General features: G+C 36.5%; 1 protein-coding gene across 3 annotated transcripts in view; it reads left to right on the top strand.

Annotated features, from left to right (window-relative positions):
* The window catches only part of LOC138179837 (uncharacterized), a 70,779-nt gene that overhangs the window by 49,852 nt on the left and 3,253 nt on the right, over window positions 1-17,674 (top strand). For 2 of the 3 annotated variants that reach the window (XM_069113010.1, XM_069113011.1), the window contains exons 2-5: window positions 4,552-4,633; window positions 11,058-11,318; window positions 13,431-13,757; window positions 15,310-15,981. In XM_069113010.1, the coding sequence (XP_068969111.1) occupies window positions 11,079-11,318; window positions 13,431-13,757; window positions 15,310-15,981 (1,239 nt within the window). In that variant the 5' untranslated portion in view covers window positions 4,552-4,633; window positions 11,058-11,078. The remainder of the gene's footprint in view (window positions 1-4,551; window positions 4,634-11,057; window positions 11,319-13,430; window positions 13,758-15,309; window positions 15,982-17,674) is intronic. The other variant, XM_069113012.1, reaches the window with a different exon arrangement.

Below are 17,674 nucleotides of genomic sequence, written 5' to 3'. Positions count from 1 at the left end.
TCGGCACTTGCAATTTTTCGAGAACAATCGCCTCATAGCGTTGCACAGACCATAAACAATTAACATTGTCGTTATCGAACTCAATTTCTTACGAACTGTCGTCGCATTCGTACAAATTATATTTAGCCTAAACCGTACGCTTAATACGACGTTACGTTTATTAGCAAATTCCCTGTTGGCATATTATTAACAAATTCCTTGTTGGCCTTATTAACAATTATTTCTAGAAACAAGATGACATTTGCTTGCCGAACTTACCAGAGTACTCGTCTCTCGTTCCTTTGCGTTTATTAGCTGAGCGTAATTGTCGCGATCGTGATGCCTCTCCTAGTTCTCCAGTTGCTGTGTGTGACATCGTATAAAAGATAAATGCTTCGGTTAAGAGTAAATTTCGAAAGAAATTATTCGCTAATTTTCTAAGGATTCGTATTCTTCTATTTACGCTTGCTCCTCAAATGTAATTACCACAATCGATGCCAATAGCCCAAGTTCGATTATAACAGCCGGATTGTTTCTAACTAATTTTACATGGAACGTTCTGATCGACGATATTATCGTCGTCCCACTGAACCGGCTGTTCGTGTTTATCGCGTCGCGTCTTAAAATCGGGCAATTGCTTGCCTGGTTCGCGTGATTCGTTCGACGAACGGTAACGTAACTGTACGCACAGAAACCGATAAATCGGCTTTACAAACTGATTAGACCTCTCGTTTAGAAACACGGTGTAAATGAACATAAACACGTTTGTACGCGAGAGCCCGTAGAAAGGAAATTCCGTGTACACCGGCAGAAACGACTGGCTTAATTTCAACGACGTTTCTGAGGATTGTGCATTCACCGTTAAACATCAAAGCGTTGGCTTTCAGAGATGTACACGTTTCTGTACGTCACGGTGTACACGTCAAACGTTCCTTGATTCGATGAAATGCAGCCTCTACTTTGCTCGATTTGTCACGGATTAGTGGCACCGTGCAAGCAAGGTTTATACTTAGACTTCAAAGTACCGAACATCGATAAAACACAGTGCAGGTACGCGTTCTAAACGATGACACGAGCTTCCAAGTTTCCCAAGGAAAAATTGTTTCCCGCTTTTTGTGCGCTGGCTCGCGCTGCTATTCGAACGTTCGCAGCGGACAATTTTTTCCAAATGCGCGTTACGCGACACTTTCCGAAAATTTGTTAACGCTGCAACGAGACAGGAATCGCTGCGAGAAGATCCGAATTATAACTGTTGAGATATGTATAATTTTCTCTGCTGGACTGGGTTAAAGTAGAGGTACTTGTATGTGGGTATCAGTGTGTGGAGGTAAGTGTGTGGAGGTATATCTCGAAAACAGATGAATGTAAGCTAATCAGTCGGTTAACAGTCGGGTAGAAGAAAGTGCAAGTAGAAGAAGAGACGCGTGCAAGTGTGTATCGATGAATATATAAGTAATCGTCCATGAAATAAATATATTACTATTGTAATATTAATCCCAAGTATAAATTTAGCGTTCCTATAACATTATTTCGGCTTCAAAGATCCACAATTCTCAACAATAACAGTCAAGTTTGAAACGAAACCGACGACGCAGATGGAAATTACGTTACTCTGGACATTTATTTGCGAACGTAGTTTATTTAGTATTAGTGAAAAATTAGTACGTGGTAGTAATTTTTGAAGTAATTAATGAATAGTAGTTTTAAACGTACTATTAGTCCCAAAAACGATCTCGCTATCTACCGTGGCTTATCGATGTAGCGAACAAAATTGGTTTTTCGAATAATTCGATGATCTTCGCGAAGTATATTTTTCCGATACTTTTCTGATACATTTTCAAATCTGTTCCACATTTTGCACGTATAATCACGATAGTTTTGTCTCGTTACGGTGCTAATGAAATTTCCAAATTATTCGATATACCCAGTGGCTTAAGAAAGTGTTCCAACGCTTATCACGGAGTGTTTTCACGAATGTACGATGCGTGTCATGCGAGATATTTTGAAATTTCGCTGGCGCTGTTACGAGTATTATATTGGAAAAATTTGAAACGGATCGGAAAATGTATGTGGAAGTTACAGGACATTTCTCGAAAATTAGGACAACGAAAGATTAGTACAGAGAACGAAGAGTAGCTTTAAACGTACAATTAGGGTTAAATATAGCTCGCTAAATATTCTGGTTTATTTTAACACGACGAATAATCGACAGTTGAAATATCAGATTGTCCCAAAAGAGTCTTTCGTTTTATAAGGAAATAATAGATGCACGACATTTCTTGTTTTCTGTTATTTTATCAAACTATGTACGTTCCATTTTGTTCTATTATGGCAAAGACCACGACATTTGACGGATTAGCTGTCGTGTTTGTATAAAGACGCATTGTCGTAAAAGACATATTCGTAGAAGAAAGACACTTTTCGGACAACCTAATATTTTGGCGAACCAGAATAAATTATATGCTTCCAATAAGTAAAAAAAAAGCCTGCTACGCCCTTTCGATCATTTCAGGTCGAGTTATGTCTGGGTCGATCCAATTACGTTCTTACAGCGTTACAAAATAGCTTCGCTTTGAACAAAATTTTTTTTTTTTTTAGTTACATTCACAATTTGTCCAATTTGGACATTTGGTAGAATTTTTTGGCTGTTTGATTATCATGTGGGTGGCTACCCCCAGCGGGGTACCATCTTCGAGGTACCATCTTTGAACAAAATGAAAAAAGATCGCAGATTTTCGTTTCAATTTTCTTGATTAAACATCTTCTTCCAACGTTACGAATATGTTTTATTCGTTAAAATAGGAATAGACTTGAAAGTACAAAAATTGAAGAGTCACAGCCGATGTAACGAACATAATCACGACGATAGTCGTGTCTCGTTACAGCGCTTAACGGGATTTCAAAATGTTTGGCATAATACGCGATCCTACGCAAAATTTCCGCCAGCTCAGTGAAGTTTCGGCTATCCGAGTCTCGTATTATACGATGTGTTTCCAGCTTTCTCCTAACTGCACGTTTTTTTCGAAATTTTAACGCCAACACCACGCAAACGAAGTAAATAAATTAATTAAACTTGTAATCGATCAAATAGTTAACTAAACTGAAATGCACGTACGATGTTAAGTTATCGAAATCTTTTCTACGATTTTACCGTACGAACGCCGGTATCATCCGACCTTTCGGTATTTTCCCAGTTTTCTATTGTATCTCGAACACGAGATACGCGTCACCTCGGAACGATCAAGATTATTCGAACACTTTCGCAAGCCATGATAAGATTACAGAAAAAGGTACTTTGCTGTGAATACGCGTTTCGTGGAAAAAATCAAAATTTGTACAGGACGAAGTAGCGTCGTTCGAATCAAGCTGCGAAGGTCTTAAAGTTCGACTGTACAATTTCTAGACTTATATTAATCCCATAAAATGAAAAGACCCAAAGCTCTATGAACGTTCTATCTAAGAGAACGGATCTCCTTCGGCGTAAATGGGCTCCTTATCGGCGAACGGCCGCAATATCCTAAATCTTTCTTTTCGATCGTTGCCACGTCGATCGAGAGAAACCATTCGTCGAAATGGACTATCCGTGGCTGATTTATTACGATGGAAAGTGAAAAAGAACGCAAACGAAGGAAATAGTTAACGCAAAGGGTAATTTAAACTTAGTAGAACGAAAGAATACGACGTATTTGTTAAAGAATATTTAAGACAATTTAGAACAAGATCGATTTTCACACGATGTTCTTTGATTTTTCCAAAACCAGATTCTATCTATTTTAATGTTTCGATAATATCGTTTTATGCAAAGCAAAGAAAATTATATGGTTGAAAGAAGAAATTTGAATCAGCGTATGTATATTCCTGTATTTTGTTGTACGAGTTGCGAATAACTTGTTGAATAATAATAAAGATAAAAACGAATCTGACAAAGGCTAGGCAAAGAAAGTACACGTAATATTCAGAATTGCTAATTTCGTGCGTTTAATTCCTCGAAAATTGCACTTTTAAACGCATCGGTCTCGCAATTCGACCTGTCGAGCACAAAGAATTTTATCGAAAACATCGTTCTAACATTTCAATTTTACAAACGTTTCGCTCTGCTTCGTTAAAAGCTGCGCGTATTTGTAGATAGAAAATTATGCGCATACGTTAAAACGTATAACGCGCAACAGGCAAGAATATACGCATACGCGTTGCAAACACGTTAAAAGCGAAAAATATCGTTGAAATTATTTTTCCATGATAAAGAAATCGTCGGGCCTCTTACGAATACAAAAGATAATTCGTTAAGATTAGAATGTCTATTAATTTTACTATAACAAATTTAACAGTTTTATCATAGACGATATTAAAACATTGTTCTTTGTATCATTTCCTATTTATGGTCGCGATATCAGGAATAATTTTGAACCGTTTTAAGCATAGTTTACTCGATTAACTCGCGCGTAACGATATTTGTCGTGGAATTTCGCAAAGAACGTAAAGCACACGTAACGATTCCTCGATAAATCGGTTAAACGACATTGTTACGATTATCACGAACACACCCGTTAACGATATTTTTTCCATTTTCAGGTTGTTCGTGAACAAAAGGGAATCGTCTCGAGAAAGAAAAATCGCTTATGGGTATCTGAGCACATCGAACGTTCAACGCTCGGTAGGTATTCGTAAAATCCTATAAACGTATTACAGCCATCTCGATCGTTTAATTCGATTAAAAACATTTTCGTTTTTAGAGAATTTATTCAACCGTAGTCGTTCGATGTATTGTTGTTCGATGTAGGTTGTCCGGAAAGTTTCTTTCGTTTCATAAGATGATAATAAATAAATAACAATTTCTGTTTTCTATTATTTTGTTGAATTAGATATGATCCATTCCGTTATATTTCTATTATTATGTTCGTGCATAATTCTATAAACTGATATAAAACAGAAAACATCGTGCGTCTATTATTTCTTTCTAAAGCGAATACAACGTATTAGGTTGTCCGAAAAGTTTCTTTCGTTTCATAAGATGATAATAGATGAACAACAATTTCTGTTTTCTATTATTTTATTGAATTAGATATGATCCATTTCGTTATATTTCTATTATCATGTTTATACATAATTCGATAAACTGATATAAAACAAAAAACATCGTGCGTCTATTATTTCTTTCTAAAGCGAATACAACGTATTAGGTTGTCCGAAAAGTTTCTTTCGTTTCATAAGATGATAATAGACGAACAATAATTTCTGTCTTCTATTATTTTATTGAATTAGATATGATCCATTTCGTTATATTTCTATTATCATGTTTATACATAATTCGATAAACTGATATAAAACAAAAAACATCGTGCGTCTATTATTTCTTTCTAAAACGAATACACCGTATTAGGTTGTCCGAAAAGTGTCGCAAAAAGAATTTTTTACAAGAATGCACCTTCGTACAAACGTGAAACCAAGTCTGTGAAATGTCGCGGTGTTTATCTCAACAGAACAAAACGTACGTAATTCGACAAAATAATATAAAATAAAAAACGTTATGCGTCTATTATCATTTCCTCGTAAAACGAAAGAAACTTTTCGGACAACCTAATAGTAGCGGTATAACGATAGAATAACCTTTCAGAGATAAATAGAAAAAGTAGAAAACTAGAAAAGTAGAAAAAAGTCCGAGATTTCATCGGAAAGCGGAGAAGCGCACTAGCGCGCGACGAATTTTCCAAGCGTTTTATCTACGACAAATGCAAACACCATTTGGCCGAACATCTGACAGTACAGGCGGTATGATCCCTGTTGAACCATGTTGATCGAAACGACAAAAGGTCACGCGTTAGCCTGCGTTGACAAAACGGTGCCACTTGAGTGGAATCATGCGATTTCTCTTACCGTATCGTTGTTTGATCCTTCCATCGATTCTAATGGAAAATTGAAATTTCATTTCTGTTGCTTCTTAACAACACGACATAACGAGAAATCGAACGACTCGTTGTTATTTCATTTCGCTCTATTTCCTCGTTTTATTTATACGTCTTTCGAAAAGCTATCGTCGATAGCGTGTTTAAACAGTTAACCGCGTTTCACGAATAAAACACGTCGAGGTAAACGTTAATCTCGCTGTGTTTCGTCTGTATATACTCGTCGTATAATATAAAACATTACCATTTACCGTAAAAAATCCAAATTTTAGTAAGAAGCGCTGAAAATGTTATTTAGTGATACGTTCGCTTTGTATCGTCAGCAAAACTGCTTTGTATTTTACGAAGAAAAATTTGATTTGTTTCTTTGTTATATCGCTTATTCCCTGTACAACGCATTCCTTTTTTTAAATTCAGTTGATTATTTTTACCGATATATCGGGTATACCCGAATTGTTTGCGCAATTTTGTTTCCTTGCAAATTGAGTGGATATTTTACCGTGTGTGTCGGGTATTCCCCGATGACGATCGAAATATAATACAGCAAATATAATACGATTCAGTTTTTTAGTCGAATGTGTGTCGAATAAATTATCGAATATGCAATTCCACGAACACGAGCTTCGAAAATTGCTCGACCATCTACGAGTTCAACCGTAAAACCTATTCGTCCCATCAAAAAACATTTTTCTAATTTTATAACAGTTATATCATCGAAAGCAAATCCACTTCACGTTGCTGGTGTTAGATTTGCCAAGTGCCACTTTGTACGATATCCTGTTTCGAGAAATACCACACTGAGAAGATCCACTGAATTTCTTCTATCTTTTCACATTTTTCTCGTTTACGAATTTTATTATTTTGTTGGAATTTTAAAATTTTGCATAGGAAATAATTATTTGTATAATTAATTTTTCCGAAGAAAAATGTAAGCCATCGTCGTTTTGGTTTAACGTGATCGTAAAACTTATGACAGAAACTCGTAACACATTTTCTCTGTGTTCGACGTGTATACTCGTCGTCGCGTATTTTTATTCGCATTTTATTCACATTGATTTCTAAAACTAAATTCCACAGTTAACTGGTTAACAGTACATCGTCCCTCGTGAATATTTCAATTCATTTTTCTACGCTAAGGAATCACGAGTCATCCGATGTGTCATTCGTCTGTCATCTAACACGGACGAAGAAAGGAAGAATTTCTCGACATTTCACGCAGAACGAAAATTTATTTTTCGATATACGTTACAATTTTGTATTTTCTCCTAGAGATTACATGAGAAAGTAAAATGTACTATTGTTCGTTTTATTCCGCGCGAATCTCAACTATTATAATCTCGCGTAACGTAACAAAACATTGCAACAAAAGAAAAAAGAAAAAAAGGTAGAAAAGTAAAAACTGAAAAGTACGTTGTACATCGAAATTTCTTACGATTTCTGTTCAAATTCTGAAAATTTGGATTCAAATTAACGCGACATAGTATCATTTACATATACAGGTTGATAAGAAACTAACAACAAACAGAGCAATGTTTATCGATGTTTTACGAAATTTATTTATCATACGACTTATAATTGTGTGATTTTTTCTTCGTAATTTCGTAATTGATTGTTATTCTGGGTGTTTAGATATTTTTTATTCTGTGCACAGTTTCCACTTGGTCGTATCTTCCTTTCGTTAACAGACTTTCTCGAGTTTGAGGAAAATATGAGAGAACCGTTACTTGATATGCAAGTTTCCTTCTTCGAACGTTAAAAGTTCGAAATTTTCTTAAAGCATCAAGAGTATTTTCATTTGTCGAAACGAGGACGAAATTGGGACATAAAACTTGGCGAGCGTTGTAGCATCGAGAATTAATGGTATTGTGCCTCAACTTAATTTATCGCCATGAAAACGCTGGTCTGCACTTAGCCGACCACGAACTTCTATTATTTCGGACTTTTTTCTCCTAATACTTTATATTGGGTTGGCAACTAAGTGATTGCGGATTTTATCATTAGGTGGTATTAACAAAACCCACAATCACTTAGTTGCCAACCCAATATTATTGTACCATTTGAAACTTCTATTATTTAAGGCATCGTATTAAACCTTCTGTCCGAGTACAACGTTTCCAGTAATATTATACAGGGTGGTTGATGGTACAAGCGGAAAGGGGGTGATTCTACGCGAAAAAAGAAGTCGAAAATATAGAATAACAATTTTTCGTTCGAGGCTTTGTTTTCGAGAAAATCGACTTTGAGTTTTCGCTCGGTACGCGTGCACTTTATCGCGTCTCGTTATAACGGATCTCATTGTAGATCGTTGTCTCGATGGAAAAATTAAAAAAAAAAGAAAATAAAAAAATAAAAAAAAATGTTTATTCTATATTTTCGACTTCTTTTTTCGCGTAGAATCACCCCCTTTCCGCTTGTACCACCAGTTACCAACCACCCTGTATATATTTTTTCTTTTTGCTTAACAGATACTCTGTTTATTGTCACATTACCATAGAATGTCAGATTCTTTTGGCGCACGAAGGCTTCGTAAATATCGGAATGAATATGACGTGGAAAGACGTTGTCTTATTTTTAACGTTCTACGCTTCGCTACTTTTTTCCCAGTACTTTCGCTGTAGCAATAATACTGACTTTTTCGCCTGTTAAAAACGGATTACGCAGACGCGCTCACGCAGCACGTGCCCAGAACGAATGTTGCGAGTCGATATTTTCTTTTGCGAATCGCTCTCGTTATTTCGTTGGAAATGCTACTGTGCGGATATCAGACGGCCATTGGAAGTTATTAGACGTCAAAATTTGGCGACAGCTTCGCGTATTCCACCAGTTTCTCGATATTCCTCTTCGAACCTACAAATTGCTTCCGTATCTCGCCAACAGCTAGTCCTCGTATCTTACGCAGACATCGATTAGAGGTAGAATTTTCGATAAAATTTAAATTTCCCTTTTCGGTTCGTACTTCGATTTATGGACTCGTACATACGTTTTTCTCTTATACATTACGTACATTTGCATACATATCTGTTTCTCTATCCAAGTTTTTAGATGAAATCATCAGCTTGTACACACGTACAAGATCTTATTCTTCGTGATAAATCCAACAAGAATATTGAGTGACAGAAGAATTAATTGAGTGACATTACATCAGGTAAACAATGTACTCGAATAAACGATTTTTCTTAATATTTATAAATTACGCGACGCGTTAACATTAAATTAATTCATAAACGAAAGAATGATAACGAAATTATACGAATCAACTTTAAGAAAATAGATGTATCTTTTAATATCAAATAACAAATAATAGAAAAGACAGAATAAATAAGTTAACGATAAAACGATAAACAATACACGTTTACTTATTTACGAAAATCAAAACATATGCAACTCAAGCAACTCAATATTTTATGGAACGTTCCTCAAAATCAATAACTACATCGCGTTCTTTTCATCCGAAAAAAATTCTGTAACGTATTTTCCGTACTAAAGGACGTTCTATTGTAGCATTTTCGTCAGAGAATTTCAAATAATCTAGTTCTGCTTCGAAATCTTTTTATTACTTTTTTTTTATTACGCCTTTGAATCCATCGAAAGATTTACATTAAAATTTTTACTTCGCGACTATTTTCTTTATATCGCTGCATATCAATTATTTATTGAAGCTACTTCGTTCTAACGTAGCGATCATTCGGTTCAGCACAGGCTAACGCACATTGTACGAGACAGATTTTCCATGTGTCGAAGTTGCAAATGTCGTTACACGTGTACCGCTGTATCGACAAATATCAAAGTCATAGGAGTAGCATTGAATCGGAGGAAATATCGAATTTCGAAAGTTTGACGGCAATTCGACGTGTCCAAGATACGAGATTCCGAAGAGAAAGTTCGCCCTCGGGTCGACGATATCGATTTAATATTACATGCGATTTATTTTTGTTCGCTGAATCAGTGAACTTCTACATTTTACGCGGTTCATCGAGCCGAATGATTTTTCTGCATACAAAGGGCTGGAAATTTGAAACATGCTGTAGCCTAAACCCGCCGCCGGATTAAACTCGACGAAGCTTCGAATCGAGAAGAACGTGGAATCGTAATCTGACTTTTACGAAAATGGACAAAACGACGTTACCGGACAAATAATGAAATCCTTTGTCCATTATCGAAATTCTATTGAAATTCTATTAAATCGCCAACTACGTTCTTATTGAAATTTTCGTTTCTTTCCCTTTAAACGCACAATCGAATTTATCGCGTGCGCACTCTTCTGATTATATTCTATCGTTGATATTATTACGACGAAAATTACGCGTACACGAATATTGTACATAAAAATGTAGAAAGTTACTATGTATAATATTTGATTTTTCTTCGAATTTTAGTTTAAAGTACGTTCCTTAAAAAGTTCGAATTCTCTCCGTTTATAGCAATACGAAACTATTAGGTCGTCCGAAAAGTTTCTTTCGTTTTATAAGCAAATAATGGATACACATTTTCCGTTTTATATTATTTTATCGAATTACCTATGATCCATTTTGTTCTGTCAAACTAAAGATCACAACGTTCGACAGATTAGGTTTTATATTTATATAAAGATGCGTTGTTGAAAAAGACGTGTCTGTAAAAGAAAGACACTTTCCGGACAACCTAATATACAGGGTGGTTGGTAACTGCTGGTACAAGCGGAAAGGGGGTGATTCTACGCGAAAAAAGAAGTCGAAAATATAGAATAAACATTTTTTTTTTCAATTTTTTTTTACCAGTTGTGTCACTTCGAGCCCAAGCCTACTGTCATAAATCTCGGGCAAACATAATTGGATTAAACCATAAACGACTATTTCTGAGTTTTATTATTTAAGTGCAGCTATAATAAAAAGTCTAGACTAAAGTATCGGGGGTCTTCCCAAAAATTCCAAAAGAAAGGCCCCGATGTCCTTTCATCTCCGACATATATATAGGAGAAATAAAATAGTATAGTAATTTTTTAATTGCACACTAAATTAGTATTAAATTCCATACGATATTTTCAAAGGTCTTATATCTTTGAATCTATCAGATTTGTTTTTAGATACGAAAGAAAATTAACAAAAATGTGACTTATTTTTATTAATTTTTTTGTACTGTTCGATTATTCCCCGCTACGATAAGGTTTCAATGAAGAAACGTTTTATTTATGTTCAGGTGAGAGTTTTGTAAAGCAAAATGAGAAGACAATCGTACAGCTCGAATGTGAATGCCGCAAGCTGTGGCGAGCCTCAGATCATCGTAGAGGAAAGCACATTGGGAGAAGAGGAAGCGGAATGGCGAAGGAACGAGTCTCCTCCGCGTTGCATGGATCCCGATTCGCCATCCTTAAATCCTTATCTATTGTCTCCCTGGAGAGAAGCAAGAAAGCACTCTCTACCGACTCCGCAATGTACTTCCGGGATAACCGCATCACAGGTACTGTCTGATGATCATATCGAGAAGAACATACTTACTTACGGGCCACATCCCCTTTCTTGGTAATGTATTTTTTAGTGTATCCTATTAGCTTAACAAAGCATAACGTTGTCCAACGTTTGCATAATATATTTAAAGAAAAAGATTGATCGTACCTTCTGATCTGAAAAAATAGCTCTGTTTATACATTATACATTATACATGTGTATGGGAATTAACTAGTGTCTATACAGTTTCACATTGATAAAATAGTTTCGAGTTACTCAAAAATAGTTGCTTGATTCAAGCAACTGTAGGCGTTAACAAAATAGTTTCAAGGTACTTGAAAGTAGTTGCTTGATTCAAGCAACTCTACGCGTTAGCAAAATAGTTTCAAGGTACTTGAAAGTAGTTGCTTGATTCAAGCAACTCTACGCGTTAACAAAATAGCTTCAAGTTACTTGAAAATAGTTGCTTGATTCGGGTAACTTGACCAGTCTGAATCGTCATAAAAACTAGGAAGGATATTTCAAGCAAAATTACAGGTTCACATTGGTAAAACAATAGGTTCACATTGACAAAATGGCTCCAAGTTACTTAAAAATAGTTGCTTGATTCAAGCAACTGTAGGCGTTAACAAAATAGTTTCAAGGTACTTGAAAGTAGTTGCTTGATTCAAGCAACTCTACGCGTTAGCAAAATAGTTTCAAGGTACTTGAAAGTAGTTGCTTGATTCAAGCAACTCTACGCGTTAACAAAATAGCTTCAAGTTACTTGAAAATAGTTGCTTGATTCGGGTAACTTGACCAGTCTGAATCGTCATAAAAACTAGGAAGGATATTTCAAGCAAAATTACAGGTTCACATTGGTAAAACAATAGGTTCACATTGACAAAATGGCTCCAAGTTACTTAAAAATAGTTGCTTGATTCAAGCAACTGTAGGCGTTAACAAAATAGTTTCAAGGTACTTGAAAGTAGTTGCTTGATTCAAGCAACTCTACGCGTTAGCAAAATAGTTTCAAGGTACTTGAAAGTAGTTGCTTGATTCAAGCAACTCTACGCGTTAACAAAATAGCTTCAAGTTACTTGAAAATAGTTGCTTGATTCGGGTAACTTGACCAGTCTGAATCGTCATAAAAACTAGGAAGGATATTTCAAGCAAAATTACAGGTTCACATTGGTAAAACAATAGGTTCACATTGACAAAATGGCTCCAAGTTACTTAAAAATAGTTGCTTGATTCAAGCAACTGTAGGCGTTAACAAAATAGTTTCAAGGTACTTGAAAGTAGTTGCTTGATTCAAGCAACTCTACGCGTTAGCAAAATAGTTTCAAGGTACTTGAAAGTAGTTGCTTGATTCAAGCAACTCTACGCGTTAACAAAATAGCTTCAAGTTACTTGAAAATAGTTGCTTGATTCGGGTAACTTGACCAGTCTGAATCATCATAAAAACTTGGAAGGATATTTTAAGCAAAATTACAGATTCACATTGACAAAATGGTCCCAACTTACTTAAAAATAGTTGCTTGATTCAAGCAACTGTACGTGTTAACAAAATAGCTTCAAGTTATTTGAAAATACTTGCTTCACTCAACCGTACACATTAATAAAATAGTTTCAAGTTACTTGAAAATAGTTGCTTGATTCGGGTAACTCGACCAGTCTGAATCGTCATAAAAACTTGGAAGGATATTTCAAGCAAAATTACAGGTTCACATTGGTAAAATAATAGCTTCACATTGACCAAATATTTTCGAGTTACTTGAATTCAAATCGTTTGATCGAAGCAACGTGTCTAATCTGAATAATTTAGTTGTCATCTTTATCCAGGACTCGCATAGTCAATCGACTCGTTCAGAAATCACATTGACCAACTCAAAAATTGAAAAGTAAAGGAAGGTAATTACGTTACAAGTATCGCAAGTGATGAGACGAAAGTGGAAAGATGAGCGTGACGTTAAGCTCTAAGGAATTAGAAGTTCTGTGAGACTCGATCGTGTACTTGGACGATGAAATTGTGAAATTATGAGATTGTCCAAAGATGAAGTTGATCGATTTGACTTCCGCGAGGCTCGATCGTCAATACGACAGTTCTCGCGTATCGAAACTATCTTGACGTTTGTGTCGACAGGTGAGACGATTGAGCGAGCGTGGCGGAGAAGGATCAGGACCATCACCGAGGGAAGCTGCTTTCCTGTCCACTCTCTCTCAAGCACCAGCTCCTCAACCAGGTGGCCGAAGACATTCGGTTGTTACGATTGCCAGAGTGCCACCGACTCTGTTTGGCCGTAATCGTCGCGAATCAATCGCCGCTTTTCCTCTTGGAGGCGCGACCAGAATATTGCCGAGTCGTCGAGACTCAGAGTCTAGAATATCCGGACCACCGAGCAACAGTGGAAGCACGCACAATCTTCAGTTGGACATTATGGACGATATCGCAGAGATGAAAGCGAGGAAGGTAAGGATTTTTCGTTTATTTTGGCCGCTCTATTTCCGCTAGTTTGCAGACTGAGAAAAACCGAGTTTAAAGTCGATGAAGTGTTCTATACGATCGTGCGAAATTAGGATTTGAAAGAACCGAATATTCGTTACTCTGCAGGTATACAATTTTCATCGTATTATTTATTATTTTATTCTTTCTAACTTATAATTATTTACATCGTATCGTTCTTTATAACAATGTACTCATACGTGGATTCATCAATTACTTTTTTTTTCTTCTTTTTTAGATGGAGTTAGAACAATTATTAATTAGGCGAAAATTAACAGTTAAAATTACGGACGAATCGAATCGCTATGGTTTTCATTCCTTGTTCGTCAGGAGCCTCGCTAAGGAAGCACGTGTTCGTCGGTGAAGCTTATAGCATGGTCGCGAAGAAGCTTATTTTTCAATTGGAATCATAAATTATTAAGCAATAACATAGAGCATACTTTTTAGAATTTTGCTTCGTTCCGCGCTCGATCGCCAGGGACGTGTCGTAAACTCGGTATCTCCGCAGGGTAATTTGGAATTATATTACAGCGGTACAAGTTGCCGAATTTCCTCGCCCGCAGAGATATCGTGATCTTCTCGGAAAACTCTAACATCTCGTGTTAGTTCAAGTAGCGTCCCATCTTTGCCAGAAGAAGGCGCGCCAAGAGCACGTGAAAGGCTGGTCGTGACACTCGCGCCATTCACACCTCGAATATTACTAGGAGAACACAGAGAAAGATACTTGTTAACGTTCAAGCGGTTCGGATATTGTTCAACTCTCGCGCGATACAAACGTTGTTCAAACTTGGAACGTTACAGGCATTTTTCAACTCTGTTACGAGCAAACTTATACGTATTCATTGAGAATATACGAAAGAATACGTGCTGTATTCGTTATCACGCGTTTCTTTGTTAGAGTTCGGATTTTTATGGATCGTCGTTATTGAAACAGCAAGCGTTCAGTTCTGTTCTTCCCTACGTGCTCATAATCTTGGCTGATAACCGTCATTCGCTATATACATCGTTGGTATCGACGTCAAAGGATTAACAGAGACAAATACGTCCGTACAATCCGATTTAATTGATTTTAGATCTTGCATCAAACAGATCTCTAAATAAACGGATAATTTCTGATTCTAATTATTAGGATATTCGATACATTATAAAGGAAGATATTACGTATTAAATAATCTGCCTCTTCTTCCGCTTTGAAATGCTCTACGAACGCCTTTTGTAGTCGTTCAACTTTTCAGGTCACAGAAAAGAACATTACGCGTATTCCTAGCAATCGCTCAAAGACTCGAACGTGTGCTTCGATAAAGCTCGCTTAACTTTCATCGACACATCGATATCTTTGCGTTCCAAGATGTTATTACGCCCTAGAATCCCTAACATAATTTTAGAATTGGAATTTCTGTGCGAAACAATTCTATCGCTTTGTCACGCTTAACGGCTCGATCATCGAAACATGTATCATAACGCATGAATTATAATAAAAAAGAAACTGTCTTTCGAATAAAAGCAATCCGTTTGCCAGGTGCGCTTAAAGATGTACAAGACGTCGACGGAGCAAGTGTGCGAGATACAGCCGCTGGAAGGTAACAGCTCCGCTCAACGTTACACTCAATATCCGAAACGACGATTCTCTGAAATGCCTGCTCCGTCGGTTTCGCCGACGTCTTCTCTCCGAAGGCGCGTCTCGGAACTGCCAAGAGCCGTGAGTGCATCGGTTTCCGGTGCTGCGGGCATCGTCTGCTCCAATACGGATCTGATATCGATCCTAAGCTCGTTAGCGTCTTCCGCGACGGAAATCAACCGATGCGGCGAGGAAGCGTCGAGTTCGCGGGACGATAGCAAATCAAGCTGGTCCGGAAAAACGGCCGAACAGAAACGAAGTCGATTGAAGAGCTTCCGTTCCAACAGCTTCGACGTGTCGATATTGCACGGAGCCAAGGGTAAGCTTAGCGGATCCTCGAAAGCTGCCGCTTCGACCATTATGGCACCGTCGAATTGGTTCACGAAGAGACACCAACCGATGTCGAAGAAACAGAAGCCGGAAGATTTAATAACGGCCAGCTTAAGCCTTAAATTCGATAAATCGAAGGTAGTGAAGGCGGTGAAGGAAACGTTGGGTAAAACGTCCCCTAACAGCGACGTCAGACACAAAGTCGTATGGGACGACACTAGTGGAACCAAAGTGGACGCTCAGGTAAGTCGTATTTCTCGTTACGATATCGTTTCTTATTTAAGGACCATCGTAGGTGAAAGAAGGAATGAAAAAGAAAATCGTAAAATCTCTTCCAGAGAATGCACTTTATCGTAAAAATTAATAAAGTCAAGAACAACGTGTAATTAAGTAATTGTTGTTTGATATTCTTTATTATCGATATAGGTGAAACGCGGAGAAGATAATTTGCAATAATTGCGGACAATATCGCAGTGACATTATTATCAATCGGTAATGTCAAAAATAAGTTCATACGGGATGAAAAGAGAGCGTCAAAAGTGGTCATTTTTAGATCTTCTTGCGAAGGAGAAATTCCTGCAAAATGTTTAAGAACGGCTCTCAACGAGGAACAAAAAATGTTATTACAATTCCATCTTCTTCTTCGTTTTTTTCTAGATGATCCATGTGTGAAATAATTCTTCAGATGCTCTGCTGGTAAATGAATCGAAGTTTGTAATAGAGTAAATGTGAAGTGCAGCGAGATCGTTGTTGGCTATTGTTCTACACCGATATCGACAAAATAATTCTTCGACAACTCTATTGATAAATCAATTGTAGTTTGAAATCGAACGAATCTGAAGTACCATCAGTTTGTTGCTACGTGAGAACAATAGCCATCAACGATCTCGCAATAATTCGGATTCGTTCAGTTTTAAACTTCGATTGATTTACCGACAGAATCTCTGAATAATTATTTTGTTGGTAAATTCTGCTGGTAAATCGATTAGAGTTTGGAATCGAGCAAATACGAAGTACAAGATCGTTGTTGGCTATTGTTCTCACGTAGCAACAGTCTGATGGTACTTCAGATTCGCTTGATTTCAAACTTCGTTCGCTTGATTTAATTATCGATTTATCAGCTGGATCAAAATTTAAAGAAAATGAAGATCAAGTGTAGCGCGTGAGTAAGTTTGATCTCTGCCTGATTTTTTCATCTCTGCACTCATCTTTTTCAACTTCCATGTCACATTTCGGATAAATGCTAATAATTCTTTGTATCTTGATAGATGCTCTTAAACGTCCCGCAAGAATTTTTCGTTCGCAAGGAGGTGTAATAATGGCCACTTTTTGACCTAACCCCAACTTAACCCCTCTTTTAATCCAACATGAATTTTATTTTAATATTACTGATCTCTGATGGTGGATCTGCGATATTGTACGTAATGATCGTAAACTATCTGTTCGACTTCTCATCTATATTAATAATTAGGAATATTAAATAACAGTTAAATACTTAAATACATGTTATTTGATTTCATTGGTTTTTAGAACGAAGTCCATTCTGTGGAGTGAAACTTTTAGTTTCTCTTTCTTACGCGATAAGAGAGGAGTACAAGAATTTGTTTAATATATTTTTTTTTCTTTTGTTAACTATTTCTTCCTGCGTCAAGATTCTACAATTTTATGATGTTTGTAAAAAATTTAAATATTTATAACATTATGACCTTTATTCTTTAAGCATGAAAATAGTTTCTATTTCTAATTTATGTCATATACTTCTGTCAAGTAAATTCACATATACATTTTCATCTTAGCAAAAGAATATGTAAATTATCGTATTAACGTACTATTACGTATTTTAATATCGTTCAAGTACTGTGCGTTATTTTACTGCTTCATCTTCCACGGATTAAGCTACCATTTTCTTGGCCATCTTTTACCATCTTTTCGCTTA

This window comes from Bombus flavifrons, chromosome 5, assembly GCF_040668555.2.
Source record: "Bombus flavifrons isolate JBK064 chromosome 5, iyBomFlav1_principal, whole genome shotgun sequence".
Lineage (NCBI taxonomy): Eukaryota > Metazoa > Arthropoda > Insecta > Hymenoptera > Apidae > Bombus > Bombus flavifrons.
Note: the sequence above shows the minus strand (reverse complement) of the source record. Positions and strands in the feature narration are given on the sequence as shown.